Genomic DNA, 17,852 nt, shown 5'->3' with positions numbered 1-17,852 from the left:
GCTGTGAGGGCTGCTCTGGGTGTGGGGAGGTTTGCTGCTGCCTCGTGTGCTCACTTCCCTGTACACAGGGAGAGTCAGGGAAGGGCCGTCAGACCCTCAGTCCTACTCCCTGTGGATTTGTGGAGGATTTTTAAGAAAAAGCCTGAAATGTATCTCGAGATTAAATTCTGGAAATAAAACTATAGGACTTGGGTAGATAATTGGAATTTCTTATCCTCCAGAGCATGGTTGTAAATTTGAAAGAGAAATGATATGAAGAATAGATAGGATTTAGATCATTTAAATGATAGGTGATACTTAGCTGACTATATGTCACGTAGGTGATGTAGTCAGCAAACTACCGCTCAGGAGCCGAATGTGGCCCTGCTGCTCGTGTTTGAAACTAAAGTGTGATTGGAATGCAGCCACACCCATGTGGTTACACAGTTGCCACTGAGACTTGATTAGAGGGCAAAGCCTGAAATATTTATTCTCTGTCCCTTTACAGAAAAGTCTGGTGACTTGTGATTTAGATGGTGTATTGGATTCCTAGGGCTGCTGTAACAAATTCCCACAGACTTGGTGGCTTAAAGCAACAGAAATTTATTCTGTAGGGCTCAGGAGGCCAGAAATTCTGAAGTCAAGGTGTTGGCAGGGCTGTGCTTCTTTGGAAGGCTCTAGAGGAGGATCCTTCCGTCCTATTCCTAGCTCGGGTAGCTCCTGGCGTCTCTTGGGTTTTGGTAGTATAACTCCAGTTGCTGCCTGTCCTTACTTCCCTGTCTCTGTGTGTCTCTGTTTCCTTTTCTGTCTCTTTTAAGGACACTCATCATTATATTTAGGGTCCACCCTAATCCAGGATGGTCTTTTCTCGAGACCATTTTCTTAATTACATCTGTAAAGATAAGGTCACCTTCTGAGGTTCCAGATGGACATGTCTTTTGTTGGGGCTACAGTTCAGCCGACTGCATATGGTGTTAAAGAACTGGGTTTTGGCTTCTTAGACTACATTCTGTGTTAAGAAAAGTCAGTTCCTGGCAGGTTTCCTTTGGAAACCTGTGAGGCATATCCTCTGAAGTAGACTCGTTGACCTGCTGGAGAGGGTGTTAAATTTACTTTTCAAGGACCGGACAATACAGGCATAGTTAAAAATCATAGCAGACAGCCTCTGTGATGCAAACAGAAGCAGCTGGGTAGAGGTAGTACTGGAATATTCGCAGGAGAAAAGGTACTAAAATATTCACAGGAAACCATGAGCGTTGTCTAACATTACATGTCTCCATCAGTCTCTCCTCAACTCCCACCCCCTAAAAAACAACAAAGTGAATCTGGAAATTTAATGAAAGGTAGTTGGAACCAAAATGAGAATCAGAATTTTGAGAGATTAGACTCATGACTAGATTATGACAATGGGAAATACATATATGATTTAAAATAAATAGATTCCATACATGAGTGGAGTGAATAGAGCTGTAAGTTTGAGACTTGACTCTGGTTAGAGAGCCTTTGTATTGTTATGAGAGCATATAGACTGTTGGCCTAGGCAGGTGAGGTCCGTGATGTTTCCTCTTACCTTCTGAGCACATTTATAAGCCATAGTATTGACAGTAGATCTCTATCCTTGCATCCCTTGGAAGTTTCATCTAGCATATTTGGGTATATTTGGAAATGTTTAAGCAGTGATACATGCCCATGGTGAAGAATCAAATGGTAGACAGGTGATTCCAGTGTGGGTGCTGGAGCTGCAGAGAAAATCCTCCTCACTCTGTGATCTCAGGGACCCCAGCCTAGGGCCTGCATCCTCAGCTGTACACCTGAAAATGAAGCCCCTGGTGTAGACTTGATGAAGATAATCACCAGCAGAATTAAGCAAAGATGGTTAGAAGTGGATCCAAATTAGGGTTCACCAAGAATAAGCAGTACCAAACTAGCCTACTATACTTTAAAAAAAAAAAAAGTTATTGGGCTGTAGATCAGGAATTTGCTGTGGGCTGGGTGTTTCTTGATTTCACCATATGTGGGTACAGAGGAGGAACACGAAGCCTGAGCCAGGATTTTCAGGCACAGTTTCCTGAAGGGCAAGACTGGATGAAGTTCATATATTCTATCTAATTGAATTCTGTTAGTCTGTGACTGTGTGTATCTTCAACACCAAACTGAGACGTTAGCAAGCGGTAGGAATGGACATTTTCTTCTCTTCTTCCTTTAACAAGATGTTTTGTGTACTAAGTGCCACCCATGTTGAATTGTGTGCTTCAGCTTAAACAGCTTCAGAGAAAGATTCAAATTTAGCTACAATCACTTTATTTTTTATATAAATTTTATTTATTTATTTATTTATTTTTGGCTACGTTGGGTCTTTGTTGCTGCGCGCGGGCTTTCTCTAGCTGTGGCGAGCGGGGGCTACTCTTCGTTGCGGTGCGCAAGCTTCTCATTGTGGTGGCTTCTCTCGTTGCAGAGCACGGGCTCTAGGCACGCAGGCTTCAGTAGTTGTGGCTCACGGGCTCAGTAGTTGTGGCTCGTGGGCTCTAGAACACAGGCTCAGTAGTTGTGGCACACGGGCTTAGTTGCTCTGCGGCATGTGGGATCTTCCCAGACCAGGGCTCGAACCCGTGTCCCCTGCATTGGCAGGCGGATTCTTAACCACTGCGCCACCAGGGAAGCCCCGCTACAATTACTTTAACTTTTAATTTTTCTGTTGGCATCTAGAATATACATAAGGAAATAGAATGAGATAAGGTTTAAAGCACAGATTGGGATTAAATTAAGCTGGTTGATCATAGTTCATACAAGCTAAAATTTAAGTACTCTAAGGGGTTCAAAAATACGCTAGATTTCAAGTAGATATATTATATAAAATAGATGCATAGCAAAACGTGTCTGTTAATAAAATTTATTTCTATAAAAACTTCTTTTCTCATTGACTTATTTGGATAAATGTCCCCCCAAAATAATAAAAATAAGCTTGAGAATGTAGTTGTTTCATAGTTATGTGTTTAAAAGATAATTCACATAGTAATAGTATTAAAAATTAGCTACAGGTTAGGAATGAAAAAAATGGTTCAGACCCTTGGTTCTTATTTGCTTGAGGAACTAAAGTTATGACTTTATAAAAGCAATTTCATATTTGTAGTACAAAATGATGTATGAGTAGCAGCTGCCTGCTAAAATATTTAAGAAACAAAGGTAAAAATATGAAACGTAGAAAATTAAGACAACTTAATGCTAAACGCTATATCTGATTGCTAATAACAATAACAGCCAGGGTAAAGAAAAAATGTACCCAGGGTTTCTCTTCCAACATTCCTGCAGAGACTGCCTGAGGTAAGGGGGCCCCTTCTGAGCCTCTAGTCTCAAAGACCGAGCATTTTCATTCTCTTTTCTGCCCTCCCCCCTCACTGGTAACTACAGAAAATACCTGGAGAGGAACGGGAGGAGGAGGAGAAATGGATGCAGACACATTCCACTGGGTAGTGTGGTCGTTCTGAGAAGTGTTGTAGGTGGACGCAGAGAAGGGTTGTAGCAGCAAAATAGACTGAGAGTTGTATTTTTATATTTGCTGCTGTCAGCTGAGAGCACAGCGTTAGAGAACAAGGAGATTGGGGGGAGGAATATTTGCCTTTGGAGCAGTGAGTGCTTTGATTGAGTGCACTGAGCCCTGGATGCCTCAAACTGTACACGTGCTTTCAACTGTAGACGTGTGACAGGCAGATCCCTTTCAGACAGAGTGGGGCCCGAGGAAACTCAGTCTCTCTCTCTTGACAGTTTTGAGGTATAATTGACATGTAATAAACCGCACCTATTTAAGGTGTACATTTGCTGAGTTTTGAGGTATGTATGCACCTGTGAAACCATCACCACAGGCAACATAATGACATATTCATCATCCCCCAGAGTTTCTTCCTGCCCCCTTGTAGTTTTTATATCCAGACGTTTGATTTGGTTCTTCTCTCCATTCTTTAGTTCCTTGAACATATGGAATACAGTAATAAACACTGTTTCATTGTCCTTGTCTACTTATTCTAGCATCTCTGTCATTTCTGGGTCACTTTGAATTGGTTGCTTTTTCTCCTTATGATGGGTCATAGTATCTTGCTTCTTTGCATACTTGATGATTTTAGATTGCATGCCAGACATTGGGTGCTGGCTGTTTTTGTATCTTATAAATATTTTTGAGCTCTGTCCTTTGGTTAAGTTCCTCGGAAGTAGTTTGATCCTTTCGGGTCTCTTTTTTCAGCTTCAGTAGGTGAGACCAGATCCTTCTGCGTGCTTTCCTGAATTCCCCATGAGTTGTGGAGTTTTCCACTCTTGTGGGCAAGAACAGGAGTTGTTGTATGAGCCTGGGTATCATTCCCTCTAATGCTTTTGGGTGGTTCTTTCCTCAGCCTTGTGTAGGTTCCTCATAAGCTTGTGCTGATCACTGGGGGGCCCCTGCATGTCTGTGGGGTCCTCCTTCTGTGCGGCTCTCTCTTATCTAGTACTCTGCCTTGAGAACTCGGTCTCCCCAGACTTCCAGATCCATCGCCTCCTCGTGAGGATCTGCTGGATCTGCCCTCCCTGTGTTGCGGTCTGTGAAGTCTCCCTGGGCAGTGCGCTGGGGTGGTTGAGGGCTCGCCTCGTGTATTTCCTGCCTCTCAGTGCTCGCTGCCTTTTGTTGTCCACTGTCCAGGGTCTTCAAGACCTTTCCGTATATTGACTTTTTTTTCAATTGTTTCAGGTGTGAGTATCAGTCTGTCTCCCGATGCTCCATAATAGCCCAAGCACAAGTGCCACAGACACTCATCGTGAGATAGGAGGAGAATTAGGGAATTAGGGAATAATATCTTCAATGCTTTGAGAAAGAGCATCTCTGAATATGATATTTTGCAGCATTCAAAATCGTTTTTTACAAGAATGATTAGCATTTGTAATAAAGTAGATGAAATCATGACATTCATAAAAAAAGGATTGGAAAATACTGAGGAGAGAACAAATTTGGATAAATAGGCAACAGAATTACTGAAAAGGGTGATAGATGAGAAAAAAAGACATTGCTAGGAAACTGAAAATGCAGTGGTAGAATGAAATCCATATTGCATGTGGAACTTAAATGGTACTGCATGACAGCAAAAGAAAAGAATGTGATGGGAATAACTGATTTGAAAACATACAAAGTACCACATTTTTTACATATATAAATGCATAAATACAGTCGGAAGGTAAACAACACCCTGGAGAAATATTTGCAATACAGGACGAAGGGTTGATAGGTATGTTAATAGAAAAAGAACTTTTTAGCAGAAGCAGCGACAGCAAAACAAACACCGTCTAGGAGGGCTCTGGCTAAGGGGGTGTTATCTCAGGAGGTTAACCAAAGAAACACTGTTTACCAGATAGCTCAGAACATGCAACTCCAAGAGTAATACATCAAAATGCCACTTATGAGTGAGTGATCTAACCCTAATCACCTTTCAGGTTGGCCTGAGGGAAAGGGCGCTCTGGGCCGGGCACAGGCTCTCGCGGCTGGTGCTGCTCGGTCAGCGCAGGCTCTCCAGGCAGCGTTATGCGGCCACGTGGACCCGGTGACGTCTGATATGTCAGCGATGCACTCAGTGAGGTCTGTAAAGCAGTAGGTGCAACAGGTCATTCGGTGACCTATCCACATAGTACAGAAAAATGCAAAGGATCTATACTGAATTGTTAGTAGTGCTTTTCTCCGGATTATGATTGATTTTTCTTTTTAAATTTCTCTTCTACCTGTGTAGCTGTAAGAGGGATTTAGGATTGGGCAGTCTGCTTGGAAAAAGAGGCTCAGGAACTTGTCCTGCTGCTGAATTTGCACAGCAGAACCCTGTGTTTAGTAGATGGTGGGGCTGGGGCTAGAGCTCTCCCAGGTAACCTTGGCCGTGCCGTTCTGTTTCTTTAAAAAACAAGCCCACCCACCTATGTACAAAGCCCCAGGCAGCTTTATCAGACACATGAGATAGAAATAAAGCTTTTCTCAGTGCCCAGTCTGATTACGTTCTGGAACATTATGTCACAGTTCTTTAGTTGTTTTGGAATCGGTAGGATTTCAGAAATTCATAGATTAGTCTGGGCCAATGAAGGGATGGTAATTAAAATACAGAAGTGATGGGCTTCCCTGGTGGTGCAGTGGTTGAGAGTCTGCCTGCCAATGCAGGGGACACAGGTTCGGGCCCTGGTCTGGGAAGATCCCACATGCCGCGGAGCAACTGGGCCCGTGGGCCGCAATTACTGGGCCTGTGCGTCTGGAGCCTGTGCTCCGCAACAAGAGGGGCCGCGATAGTGAGAGGCCCTTGCACCGCGATGAAGAGTGGCCCCCGCTTGCCACAACTAGGGAAGGCCCTCACACAGAAACGAAGACCCAACACAGCCATAAATAAATAAATAAATAAATAGATAGATAGATAGATAGATAGATAGATAGTAGTGATGATTCAGTATTAAATAGTAAACGGACAAGTTGCTCCTTTCTATCCAGAAGATCAATTATCAGAGAAAGTACTGAGACATACAGATGGCCAACAGACACTTGAAAAGATGCTCAATATCCCTAATTATTAGAGAAATGCAAATCAAAACCACAATGAGGTATCACCTCACAGCTGTCAGAATGGCCATCATCAAAAAGTCTACAAATAATAAATGCTGGAGAGGGTGTGGAGAAAAAGGAAACTTGCCTATAGGACTATTGGTGGGAATGTAAATTGGTGCAGCCGCTGTGGAGAACAGTATGGAGGGTCCTTAAAAAACTAAAAATAAAGCTACCATATGATCCAGCAGTCCCACTCCTGGGTATATATCTGGAAAAAAAGCCCTCTAATTTGAAAAGATACATGCACCCCAAGGTTCATAGCAGCACTATTTGCAATAGCCAAGACATGGAACCAACCCAAGTGCCCATCAACAGACAGCTGGTTTAAGAAGATGATATATATATATGGAATATTACTCAGCCATGACAAAGAATGAACTGTTGCTATTTGCAGCAACATGGATGGATCTAGAGAATATTATACCTAGTGAAGTAAGTCAGAGAAAGACAAATACTATATATCATATATGTGGAATCTAAAAAATAATACAAATGAATCTATATACAAAATGGAAATAGACTCACAGACATAGAAAACAAACTTATGGTGCTAACTCCCCCTGCCCTTGAATACGTAGACTTACCCACCCTGTGAGTGGCAGCCCGATATAAGGCACGAGAGAGACATTGCCAGAGCATGTGTACCCTCCCTGTAGGGTTAGCTCTGAAAGAGAGGAATTGAACTGAGTGTGTTTAGTTTCTTCTCTATATTCACTGATCAGTCAGTAAGGCCTCAGGTGAGAGACCAGATCCCTCTGCATGGAACAGTGAGGCATGGGAGGAATAAGTGTTCCCTTAGACAACTGGGAGAGGTAAGCCCTGAAATCTTTGATATTTTCCAGTCATTCGTATGGCATCTTTTTATAAAGCCAGGGAATATTGTCTTTTGAAAAGGAACATGAAGGTACTGACCACATGGGACATATACCCAATCTGTTCATAGTAGCTGTTCAGTATCTGTTGGTAAGGTATGGTATGTCCATGAATTGATTTTCCAAATTTGATTCAAATTGATAAGGTTGATTGATTTTTTTGTTTTTACGTTTTAATCCTTTGTATTCGTGTCTGTAGATTTCACCAGAGTCTATTATTACCACTAAAATTCTACTAACCTTTATATAGGAGAAAATATATTAATGGTAACATCAGTCTATATCTAAACAGCTTCCCTGGTGCTGTTAATATCTATCCAAAAATATATACTGTTTGAAATGCTGTATTCAAGAGATACATTGCACGTTTAATTCAGATTTGTGATCTGTAAGGCATTAAAAAAATGTAAGTATGTAGCTGATTTTTTACCTGGAATGTGTATCATTTGATAATCTAATTACAAGTCCTAATACAACAAAGACTACTAAAACTTGTTTTCATATTAAAGACCTCTAAATCCAGAGGAGAATATTACTGATTTTTCTATGGACTTTTTTCTACTGGACTTTCCTATGTAGAGGGCTAGATAGGGGGCTGGGATTGTATTCCTTTCTGAGACTTGGGTTAATTTGAGATTTGGAACCTCAGTCCTTTGCTTGTTTCTTGAGTGGACCCAACAAAAACATTGGAGGGGTGCCCTGGTTAAGTATTGCCCATGTAGAGCACTTAACCTATTTTAGAAGGAATATAAGAGTAAATAACTTGTTTACTGATAGGCAAAGGCATTGGGGATGACTTACAGGTTTGTGGAGTTGAGTCAAACTAATTTCCAGGTAAGAAATTAATAATGAAATGACTGGGAATTTCTGATACTGTCTAGTAGAAGTAACACTTAAATCTTGTTTGATAGATTTGGTTAAAGTTAAAGAACTATAACTAGGGTTTTGGCCGCTTGGTACAGTTGCCTCAGTGATTGACTGCTAGAGTTTCATGGTAAAGGTTTGTTCAGGTCAGGCTTCCAGATCTGGTCACTACAGTGCTTTATCTACGTACAGTTCTTCTTTGGAAGCAATCATGGTTGGACTAACCCTTACAACAGTAGCTGTGAAATTGACTCAGTTTGATTGGAAAGATCGCCAGTCCAGTATGAATGAAGACGCTATGAACATGCCTTGGTGATGGCATAACCGTAGCATGTTTTTCCGTGGTTTTCACAACTCTTTTCCTGTCTAAGTGAGAAAATGGAACTCTGGGTAGTAATCACATTCTCCTGTTCATCTTTTTCTTTTGCAACTGTATTGAGATATCATTCATACACCATACAGCTCACCCATTTAAACTGTATAATCCTACTGCTTTTAGTATATTCAGAGTTGTACATCTGTCACCTTACTCAATTTTTGAACATTTTCGTTAGCCTAAGAAGATAACTCACATCCCTTATCTGTCAATCTGTTCACTTTCAAAAAGAAAAAAGAATCTTATCCAGAAACCATGCAGCAGGCCTACAGTAAGCTAAACTATTAGCAGAGATATTTCATAATTCTAAAATTTGATCTTCAGTGTGATAGACAATATTATAACTTGTTTTTCTCTGGCTTTATGTAGTAATGAAATATTCATTTCATTTCATTTCTCAGGAATGCTACCAACAAATGTTATATGACACAATGTAATCATGAGTGCCGATAGCCTTTGCCATATTCTGTTGGCTAGAAGCAAGTCGCAGGCCCCATCCATATTCAGACAGAGGAGCTTATGCAAAGATGTGGGTGCCAGGAAAGTGGAGGTCATGGGCAGCACCTTAGAGCCTGTCTGCCACTACCCTCAGCAGTAGGCTAGTGCTGTATATTTCACCAGTGATTAAATTGAGCCATAAAGATGGTGTTTTCTTGCCAATGATCATAGAACAATAGTCATTATTCATGGAACTTCTTTATGTTAGAATATTTCCTGGCTTAATCTGTCTACTTCATGAAGAAGAATACTGAGAAAATTAGTCAACTGGGCTTCATCTGCTTGCCTAGATCTGATTTCCATCTTAGCCAGTTCAAGCTTCACCTCCATACCTGAATAGTCACTTACACCACTGCTTTCTGGGCTTCCTTTGACTCTAGATGCTAGGGTATATATAATATTGGTGAAAGTATTTTGTAAACTGTAAAGAACTTGTATGAATGAAAGCTGGTATTATGACTTATTAAAGTTATGATTTGAGAATCTGGCATTTGGAATGCTGGTTCACTAAGTTGTTATTTAGACAAAGCGTAGTAACTTTTTAACTCTAACCTTGACTCTTGGTTATTATTAATATCAATACTAGTGTAAATGATTATTCTGAGGGAGTGATTTTAAAATTCTAAATATATGAGAACCTTAAAAGTAACTACAAAAAACAGTTCTACTAATCTGAGAAAACATTTCCTAAATTTTGGAAGAAGAAATAGATAACCAATCATGTTCTTGCTTGTATCATTAGATCAGATTTTAAAAGAGATTCTGATCATTTAATATGAAATTGAAGAAATGTAGATGATATTCAATGGAATCTTTTTCTTTATGTCTGTTGCACTCTCTGGTTTGATACAGTTCATCCCTACACATTGGTATGTGTGTGAGAGAGAGACAGACACAAACAAGATTGATTTTACATTTTTCATTGGATTTGCTTTTTTACAAAGTATGGTTAGAAGTTAATACTTTGATCTCCGTGCTGGCATTTTGGAGATGATTTTTTTATTTAAAGAAAATCTGTAACAAGTGAGCGCTTCTGTCCATAAATCATTCTTTTTTCACCCCATTGCTCTATCTGTTGATCAAGGGCTGAGAGGCTCAATTTTGAATAGCACATGGTAGTTTTCCTCTTAGAGCCAGCTGGCTAGTTGTTTAACTGTTCTCCCACCTCAGCACGGCTTTAACATGCATAGGGCAGTATCCTAAGGTGCTCTTTCCCAAACTTCGCTAGAATCATCTGGGTATCTTTAAATATACTGTTTTTTGACCCCTATCCCCACATATTCTGATACAATAGCTATATGATGATACCTGGGCATTGGGATTTAATAAATCTCCACAGATGATTCTGATGAGCAGCAGAGTTTGTGAACAGCTGTATTAAGGATTGAGGACCTGGAATGATTAATGTTGGGTAAGGTAGGGTAAGGACTTTTTGGAAGTGAGGTTCGTAGCACCTGGGATTCTGCATTTGATAATGCAGTTTTGCAAAGTTCGGAAAAGATCTCATATTTGGAAATGAACTGGTCTGCAGTATTAGTTTCTTCAGTAAATGGAAATTTGGTTTTATGAATCCCATAAAAGCTAAGTTTATTGACTGCCTAAATTTAGGCCTTTCTTAATTAACTCAGTGTGTAAAAAACCAAGATGACACAAACGAACAGAAAAAATCCCCAGAAACCCGGAGCGCAGACTGTTCTAGTAACTGATGAGAAAACAAATTTTCCCACGCATTAATCAGTGCTAGCTAAAAGAAAAAAAGTCAAAACCTATTTAAAATGTGGAAAAATTGCTTCCCAATATTTTAACAGAGAGAGACTGAGAACACACAGCATTGAATCGTCAGGAAAACTGAAGATCTCCCCTGAGCAGCACTGGGATTTCACTGCAGAGGACTTGAAAGACCTTGGAGAAATTGGACGAGGAGCTTATGGTTCTGTCAACAAAATGGTCCACAAACCGAGTGGGCAGATAATGGCAGTGAAAGTAGGTGACACCCATGATTACTTTTGGTACTTTAGTCCACTCGGTGCAATTTCTTGGTGCAGTAGTACTACTACTGCTCTGTCCTTACTGGTGTGGTAAATATGGGTGTTCCTAAAATGGTTTCTCCGAATTCTTTTGAGGGTGTTTTGTATAGAGGTTGTCCTACCGGTGGCATGTTTCCTGCCTCTCGGGAAACATGAGTCGCGAGATGTGCATGTCCCCTGCACTTGCGGCATGATTCTTTAACGTGTTTTAAACTTCAGGCCCTCCCGCTGGCTGCCAAGGTGAGTTCCGGTGGGGCGGCCGCACCCTGGGGGCCGGGCAGTGCCGCGCCGCGCCGCGCCAGAGCTGGATGAAGAGGCGGCGCACTGGGTTGGGCAGGGTGCGGGGCTAGGGCTAACAGCAGGCTCGCTGACGGTTTCCCGGAAACCACGCACATGCTGTTGCCACTAACCTCAACCTTACTCGGTCCTGACCGGCTCGGCTTCTCTCTGTTCCTTTCACCTCCGCTCAGTACCGCCCTGTGCCCTGGCTCCAAGGTTGTACTGAAACGCACACTTTGTGATACTGCTGTCCCAGTCTGTCATTACTGTGAGTGTCGTGCCACTGAATATGTTCATTTAAAGCAAAAACATCAAGAATGGCCAGAAGTGGAGATTGGCCGCTAGACTGTACCTGGCAGGCTTATGTTGGTACCTGTGAGGAACTCATGGTTTCCGTCTGACTCCCAGAGGGCCCACGTCATTGTAACTTGTTCATGTGTTTGTTCAGATGTTTAACGAATATTTGCTCTGTGTAAGATATTTCAGGAAAGTCAGCGATGGGGGGAGGGGGGCAGTTTAAAAGGAAAAAATGAGATATGGCCACACTCTCATCGAACTTAAAATTTTTATGGGAACAAATACTTTCCCAGTTTGCAAGAACTGAGAATGGCTTTGCCGACAGTCTAAGCTAATCATCTTCCTGTTAGTCCCCTCCCTGTTTTGAGAGTTTATCAAAATGGCTTGATGAGAGGAGTGACCTGTTTCCTACTTGACTTTTGGGAGTGGATTTGTGTCACATTAATATAAAATGCTGCCTGTGTTGAAGTTTATTGTGAGCAAAATGTTACTCTGTTTTAGCCTCCTTCACTGTTGAGCATTTCTCTTTGCTGGGTTATATAAAACTTATGAAAAATTAATGGTGGGGAGAAACCTTAGGATTCTCTCTATGGGTTCCTAACCTGTTTTTGGTCGTATTTCTTTTACAATGTGGTGACAACTGTAGGCTTTTTTCTTGGGAAGATGCATACATATACAAAATTTTGCATATAACCACAGACCTCTAAAGATGCCCAGGTTAAGACCTCTGCTTTGGATTACCTGTTGAAATAAAATGTTGTTTTTCTTGGAATGTAAAATTCTTTTTATGTTGTGAGCTGTAGTGTGAGTGGAAAGAAAGTAATTTTATTTAGACTTTTCTGCATGAGTGTTGCATTGCCCTTATGTACTGTCTGTGCATGACGCTCACTTTTACTTGGCTGGGGCTTAAGGGAAAGCTATCCTAGATAACTAAAGTCCTAAACTTTTCTCCCAGATACCAGGGAAGGTACTTTTTAAATAATTATGTCCTGCTTTTTTCAGTCTGTGCTATGTGTGCTTTACTATGTTGATCAGCATCATAAGCTGTTTTGGTAATCTGGATAGACTTTAATCATGGTTAATAGGTTTTAAAGGTAAATAAAGAAGTTCCTTCATTTGGATCTTAAAGTTTTTCTTAATTTGCTAACTTTTCAACTGTATAATGCTTAGTCAAATTTTGAAAGAATTTAACAGTGAAAACAGGAAATTGTTGTCTGCCATTTGTAATCTGACCTTATTTTGAGATCCCCTGTTGGAATGCTATTAAAAACCCCAGTTCTTAAGAAGTACTCCTCAGGTGGTGATGGGACCCGCAGACTGATAACTGTCACTTCTGTACTCATCAGGTGATGCTGTCTATCTTTGTCACCTTGAATTCTTGAGCAAGCATGATAGTTTAGCATGGGAGTGGTGGGAGGGCAATTTAAAATGAAAAAGGAAAACATGAGATATGGCCACACTCTCACTGAACTTGGTAATCTGACATTCCAGTCAACATATTGATGGGGTGTAAGGATTGGATTTCATGAGTTCGTATAATACTGGAAGAGTGTTTGTGCATTAATATATATTAAAATTGGGTACCAATTTGATGACTAGTATATGCCATCTACTACAAATTTAAAACGTATTATTGTTGGTCTCTTTGAAAAAACTTAGCGCTTCATCATACCGAGAGTTTATTCACTCTTCACTTAGGCACACAGACCAGACTGAGGAGTGCAGATACACAGAGGCATTGTACGATTGAGGAGTTAGATCTGACATTTTACACGTAGATGGCTCTATTCCTGAGCATGCACTGGGTTTATCTCTGAGATAAGGACTGGGGAGATTGAAAGGAACTGTGAGACAGCGGTTCACACTCCTGTAAGTTTTCCTTGGTGTTGGTGAAATGAGAAACTCACTAGAAGTAGCTGTATACTAAGTGTCTTATTATGCACTTAATATAGAAGGATTTCTTTTTTTTTTTTAACATCTTTATTGGAGTATAATTGCTTTACAATGTTGTGTTACTTTCTGCTTTATAACAAAGTGAATCAGCTATACATATACACATATCCCCATATCTCCTCCCTCTTGCGTCTCCCTCCCACCCTCCCTCCCTATCCCACCCCTCTAGGTGGTCACACAGCACCGAGCTGATCTCCCTGTGCTATGCAGCTGCTTCCCACTAGCTATCTATTTTACATTTGATAGTGTATATATGTCAGTGCTACTCTCTCACTTCGTCCCAGCATACCCTTCCCCCTCCCTGTGTCCTCAAATCCATTCTCTACGTCTGTGTCTTTATTCCTGTCCTGCCCCTAGGTTCTTCAGAACTAATTTTTTTTTTTTTTTAGATTCCATATATATGTGTTAGCATACAGTATTTGTTTTTCTCTTTCTGACTGACTTCACTCTGTATGACAGACTCTGGGTCCATCCACCTCACTGCAAATAACTCAGTTTCGTTTCTTTTTATGGCTGAGTAATATTCCATTGTATATATGTGCCACGTCTTCTTTATCCATTCATCTGTCAGTGGACACTTAGGTTGCTTCCATGTCCTGGCTATTGTAAATAGTGCTGCAGTGAACACTGTGGTACATGACTCTTTTTGAATTATGGTTTTCTCAGGATATATGCCCAGTAGTGGGATTGCTGGGTCGTATGGTAGTTCTATTTTTAGTTTTTTAAGGAACCTCCATACTGTTCTCCATAGTGGCTGTATCAATTTACATTCCCACCAGCAGTGCAAGAGGGTTCCCTTTTCTCCACACCCTCTCCAGCATTTATTGTTTATAGATTTTTTTTAAACAAATTTATTATTTTATATTTATTTTTGGTTGTGTTGGGTCTTCGTTGCTGCACACGGGCTTTCTCTAGTTGCAGTGAGCGGCGTCTACTCTCCATTGTGGTGCACAGGCCTCTCACTGCGGTGGCTTCTCTTGTTGTGGAGCATGGGCTCTAGGCACGTGGGCTTCAGTAGTTGTGGCACACGGCCTCAGTAGTTGTGGCACGCGGGCTCTATAGAGCGCAGGCTCAGTAGTTGTGGCTCAGTTGCTTCGCAGCATGTGGGATCTTCCTGGACCAGGGCTCGAACTCGGGTCTCCTGCATTGGCAGGTGGATTCTTAACCACTGTGCCACCAGGGAAGTCCCTTGTTTGTAGATTTTTTGATAATGGCCATTCTGACCGGTGTGAGGTGATACCTCACTGTGGTTTTGATTTGCATTTCTCTAATGATTAGTGATGTTAGGCATCCTTTCATGTGTTTGTTGGCAATCTGTACATCTTCTTTGGAGAAATGTCTATTTAGATCTTCCACCCATTTTTGGATTGGGTTGTTTGTTTTTTTGATATTGAGCATGAGCTGCTTGTATATTTTGGAGATTAATCCTTTGTCAGTTGCTTCGTCTGCAAATATTTTCTCCCATTCTGAGGGTTGTCTTTTCGTCTTGTTTATGGTTTGCTTTGCTGTGCAAAAGCTTTTAAGTTTCATTTAGGTCCCATTTGTTTATTTTTTATTTTTATTTCCATTTCTCTAGGAGGTGGGTCAAAAAGGATCTTGCTGTGATTTATGTCAGAGAGTGTTCTGCCTATGTTTTCCTCAAAGAGTTTTATAGTGTCTGGCTTTACGTTTAGGTCTTTAATCCATTTTGAGTTTATTTCTGTATGTGGTGTTAGGAAGTGTTCTAATTTCATTCTTTTACGTGTAGCTGTCCAGTTTTCCCAGCACCACTTATTGAAGAGGCTGTCTTTTCTCCATTGTATATTCTTGCCTCTTTTATCAGAGATAAGGTGACCATATGTGCGTGGGTTTATCTCTGGGCTTTCTATCCTGTTCCGTAGAAGGATTTCTTTATCAGACATTAAGCTTATCCTGGAAATTATCCTAAGATTTACTTGCAGTATCTGTACCAAAGTGAACTGTGGTATTAACCTGATTTTTTGAAATTATCATTTATTCCTCATTTTTAGTTTTGAGGGAGCCCTTCCCCAAATTTATTTTGCCACATATAAGAAATGTTTGAAAAAATGAGCTCCTAGTTACAGGAAATAATTATCTCCAAGAGATAATTAATCTAAAAATCAGTTATGATATCATAAATCAGATTCAGCAAGATAACACACAATATATGTAAGAGTTATACTTATGATAGTTTCTTGACCTTTGGCCTGAGCACAGTTCCCCAGGCTGCCAGGGAGGTTCTGTGTTAGACCTAGGATGTGGGAAATTTGAATCCTTCATTTTTAATTGCACACGCTTGGGTAAGCCGGTTTTACTCTTCTGTGAGTAGTTTGTCTTGTACTATTTTGTCTAACTCTGCCTGAGTGACTGAGTCACGGACCGCTGAGGGCAAAGCCTGCGTTGCCGCAGGGTCTTTTAAAGCTCAGGAGGGACGTCCTTTGACGCTGGCTGGTACTTCAGGCTTGGATCAGTATCCTCTGCAAATAACATTTATTTCACGCCCCATTTTGCACAATGGTGGAATAACCACTGAATGCAAAGATTAGACACACACAGTCACCATCCTCTAAGGTGAAGTAGGGCTTAGCTGAGCTCTGCTTAGCTCTCTGGCAGGGCTGGTTATTGCAACCAATTCTGGGAAGAGCCCAGAATTCAGACCAAGTGTTTGAAGAAGCAGTCAGGATTAGGTTTCCGGGCTAGGGTTAGAGAAATTCGAATCTGGGAGAAACCCCCAGCAGAGTTAGTCCACAGATGGTCAGAATCCACTCAGAACAATCCAGGGACACAGGAGTAAAGAGTTAGGAAGAGTAGGGCTTCCCTGGTGGCGCAGTGGTTGAGAGTCTGCCTGCCAGTGCGGGGGACACGGGTTCGAGTCCTGGTCTGGGAAGATCCCACATGCCACGGAGCAACTGGGCCCGTGAGCCACAATTGCTGAGCCTGTGCGTCTGGAGCCTGTGCTCCGCAACGAGAGGCCGCGATAGTGAGGGACCCGCACACGGCGATGAAGAGTGGTCCCCGCTTGCCACAACTAGAGAAAGCCCTCGCACAGAAATGAAGACCCAACACAGCCATAAATAAATAAAATAAAATAAATAATAATAATAAAAAAAAGAGTTAGGAAGAGTAGCTGCGGTGCCACGGTTCAGGCCCATGGCTGGAATTGAGTGGGACAGCAAAGGCAGATTGCTACCAGAGGGAGGAGTGACCTCCTGCAGGCCTGGACTGCCGCCCCCCTGTTGTTAATTAGGTCCGGATTGACTTCTTGAAGGATCGTGCCCTGTTCTTGTTTGTAGGCTATGAGAGAAAAACAGGGGAGAATAGGAAAGAATGAAAATGGGAGGGAATAGAAAGGAATGAAATTGCTGTCGCTAAAGACAGAAGGCAGTGGAACTGTTATTTGGAGGGTGAACGTGGGAGTAAAGGTCTCATCTCACTGGAGAGTGGAGCTGATGCTGGGCCTCTAGATGGGGTAGGAAGGTGTGAAGGTTGTCACTGCTGGTCACTATGATGAGCTTTGAGTCTTCTAATTGAGAAGTTCCCTGAGTTAATCAGAAAAGCAGTCGGCTCTTTGCAGTTTGTGACCTCATATTTAAGGGTTTCGGGTGTTTCCCTTTCTTGGCCATCTGCCTGACATGTGTTACTCCTTCCACCCTCAGTGCTCTTCCTCTACTCTTCCAACTCTCCTGCTGCGCTGGTTTAACTTTTCCTGATCCTGGGCTGCTAGTCCGATCTCGATTCCTGCATTCTTGCCTCTCCTTGGTATTTGGGTCTTGACGTCAGTGTGCTTGAGCTGAGACCCAGGTTACCCCGATGCCTGGTGGGAAGGACCAGAGCCCTCCGCCCGAGCGCGTCAGCGCCCACAGCCCAGCCCTCCCCGAGCAGAGCAGCGTGGGGCTTTCCCCTGCTCACTGGGTGGGCCTCCTGTGCAGGTGGGGCTGCGAGGGTCGGGAGGCAGCTGCGCAGTGGGGACCTCGCCGTTTCTGTCGGAAGTTCAGTGCTGAATAGCTGGCGTGGGGACCGTGAGTGCTGTCGGAGGAGGGTCATTTGAGTCTCAAGCGTCGGTCTCGCCCAGTGTTCTGAGGGCAGTAGAATGAGACTTGACAGGCGTGGCCCTA

At 42.0% G+C, this 17,852-nt stretch overlaps 1 protein-coding gene across 4 annotated transcripts in view; it reads left to right on the top strand.

Moving 5' to 3' along the window:
* Positions 1–17,852, top strand: part of MAP2K4 (mitogen-activated protein kinase kinase 4) — a 104,569-nt gene that overhangs the window by 46,973 nt on the left and 39,744 nt on the right. For all 4 annotated transcript variants that reach the window (XR_009006296.1, XM_057536003.1, XM_057536002.1 and 1 more), the window contains one exon: positions 10,990–11,164. Coding sequence is in view for 3 of the 4 variants with exons in the window: in XM_057536003.1 (XP_057391986.1) it covers positions 10,990–11,164 (175 nt within the window). In the remaining variant the exon portion in view is untranslated. The remainder of the gene's footprint in view (positions 1–10,989; positions 11,165–17,852) is intronic.

Source organism: Balaenoptera acutorostrata, chromosome 20 (assembly GCF_949987535.1).
Source record: "Balaenoptera acutorostrata chromosome 20, mBalAcu1.1, whole genome shotgun sequence".
Classification (NCBI taxonomy): domain Eukaryota; kingdom Metazoa; phylum Chordata; class Mammalia; order Artiodactyla; family Balaenopteridae; genus Balaenoptera; species Balaenoptera acutorostrata.
Note: the sequence above shows the minus strand (reverse complement) of the source record. Positions and strands in the feature narration are given on the sequence as shown.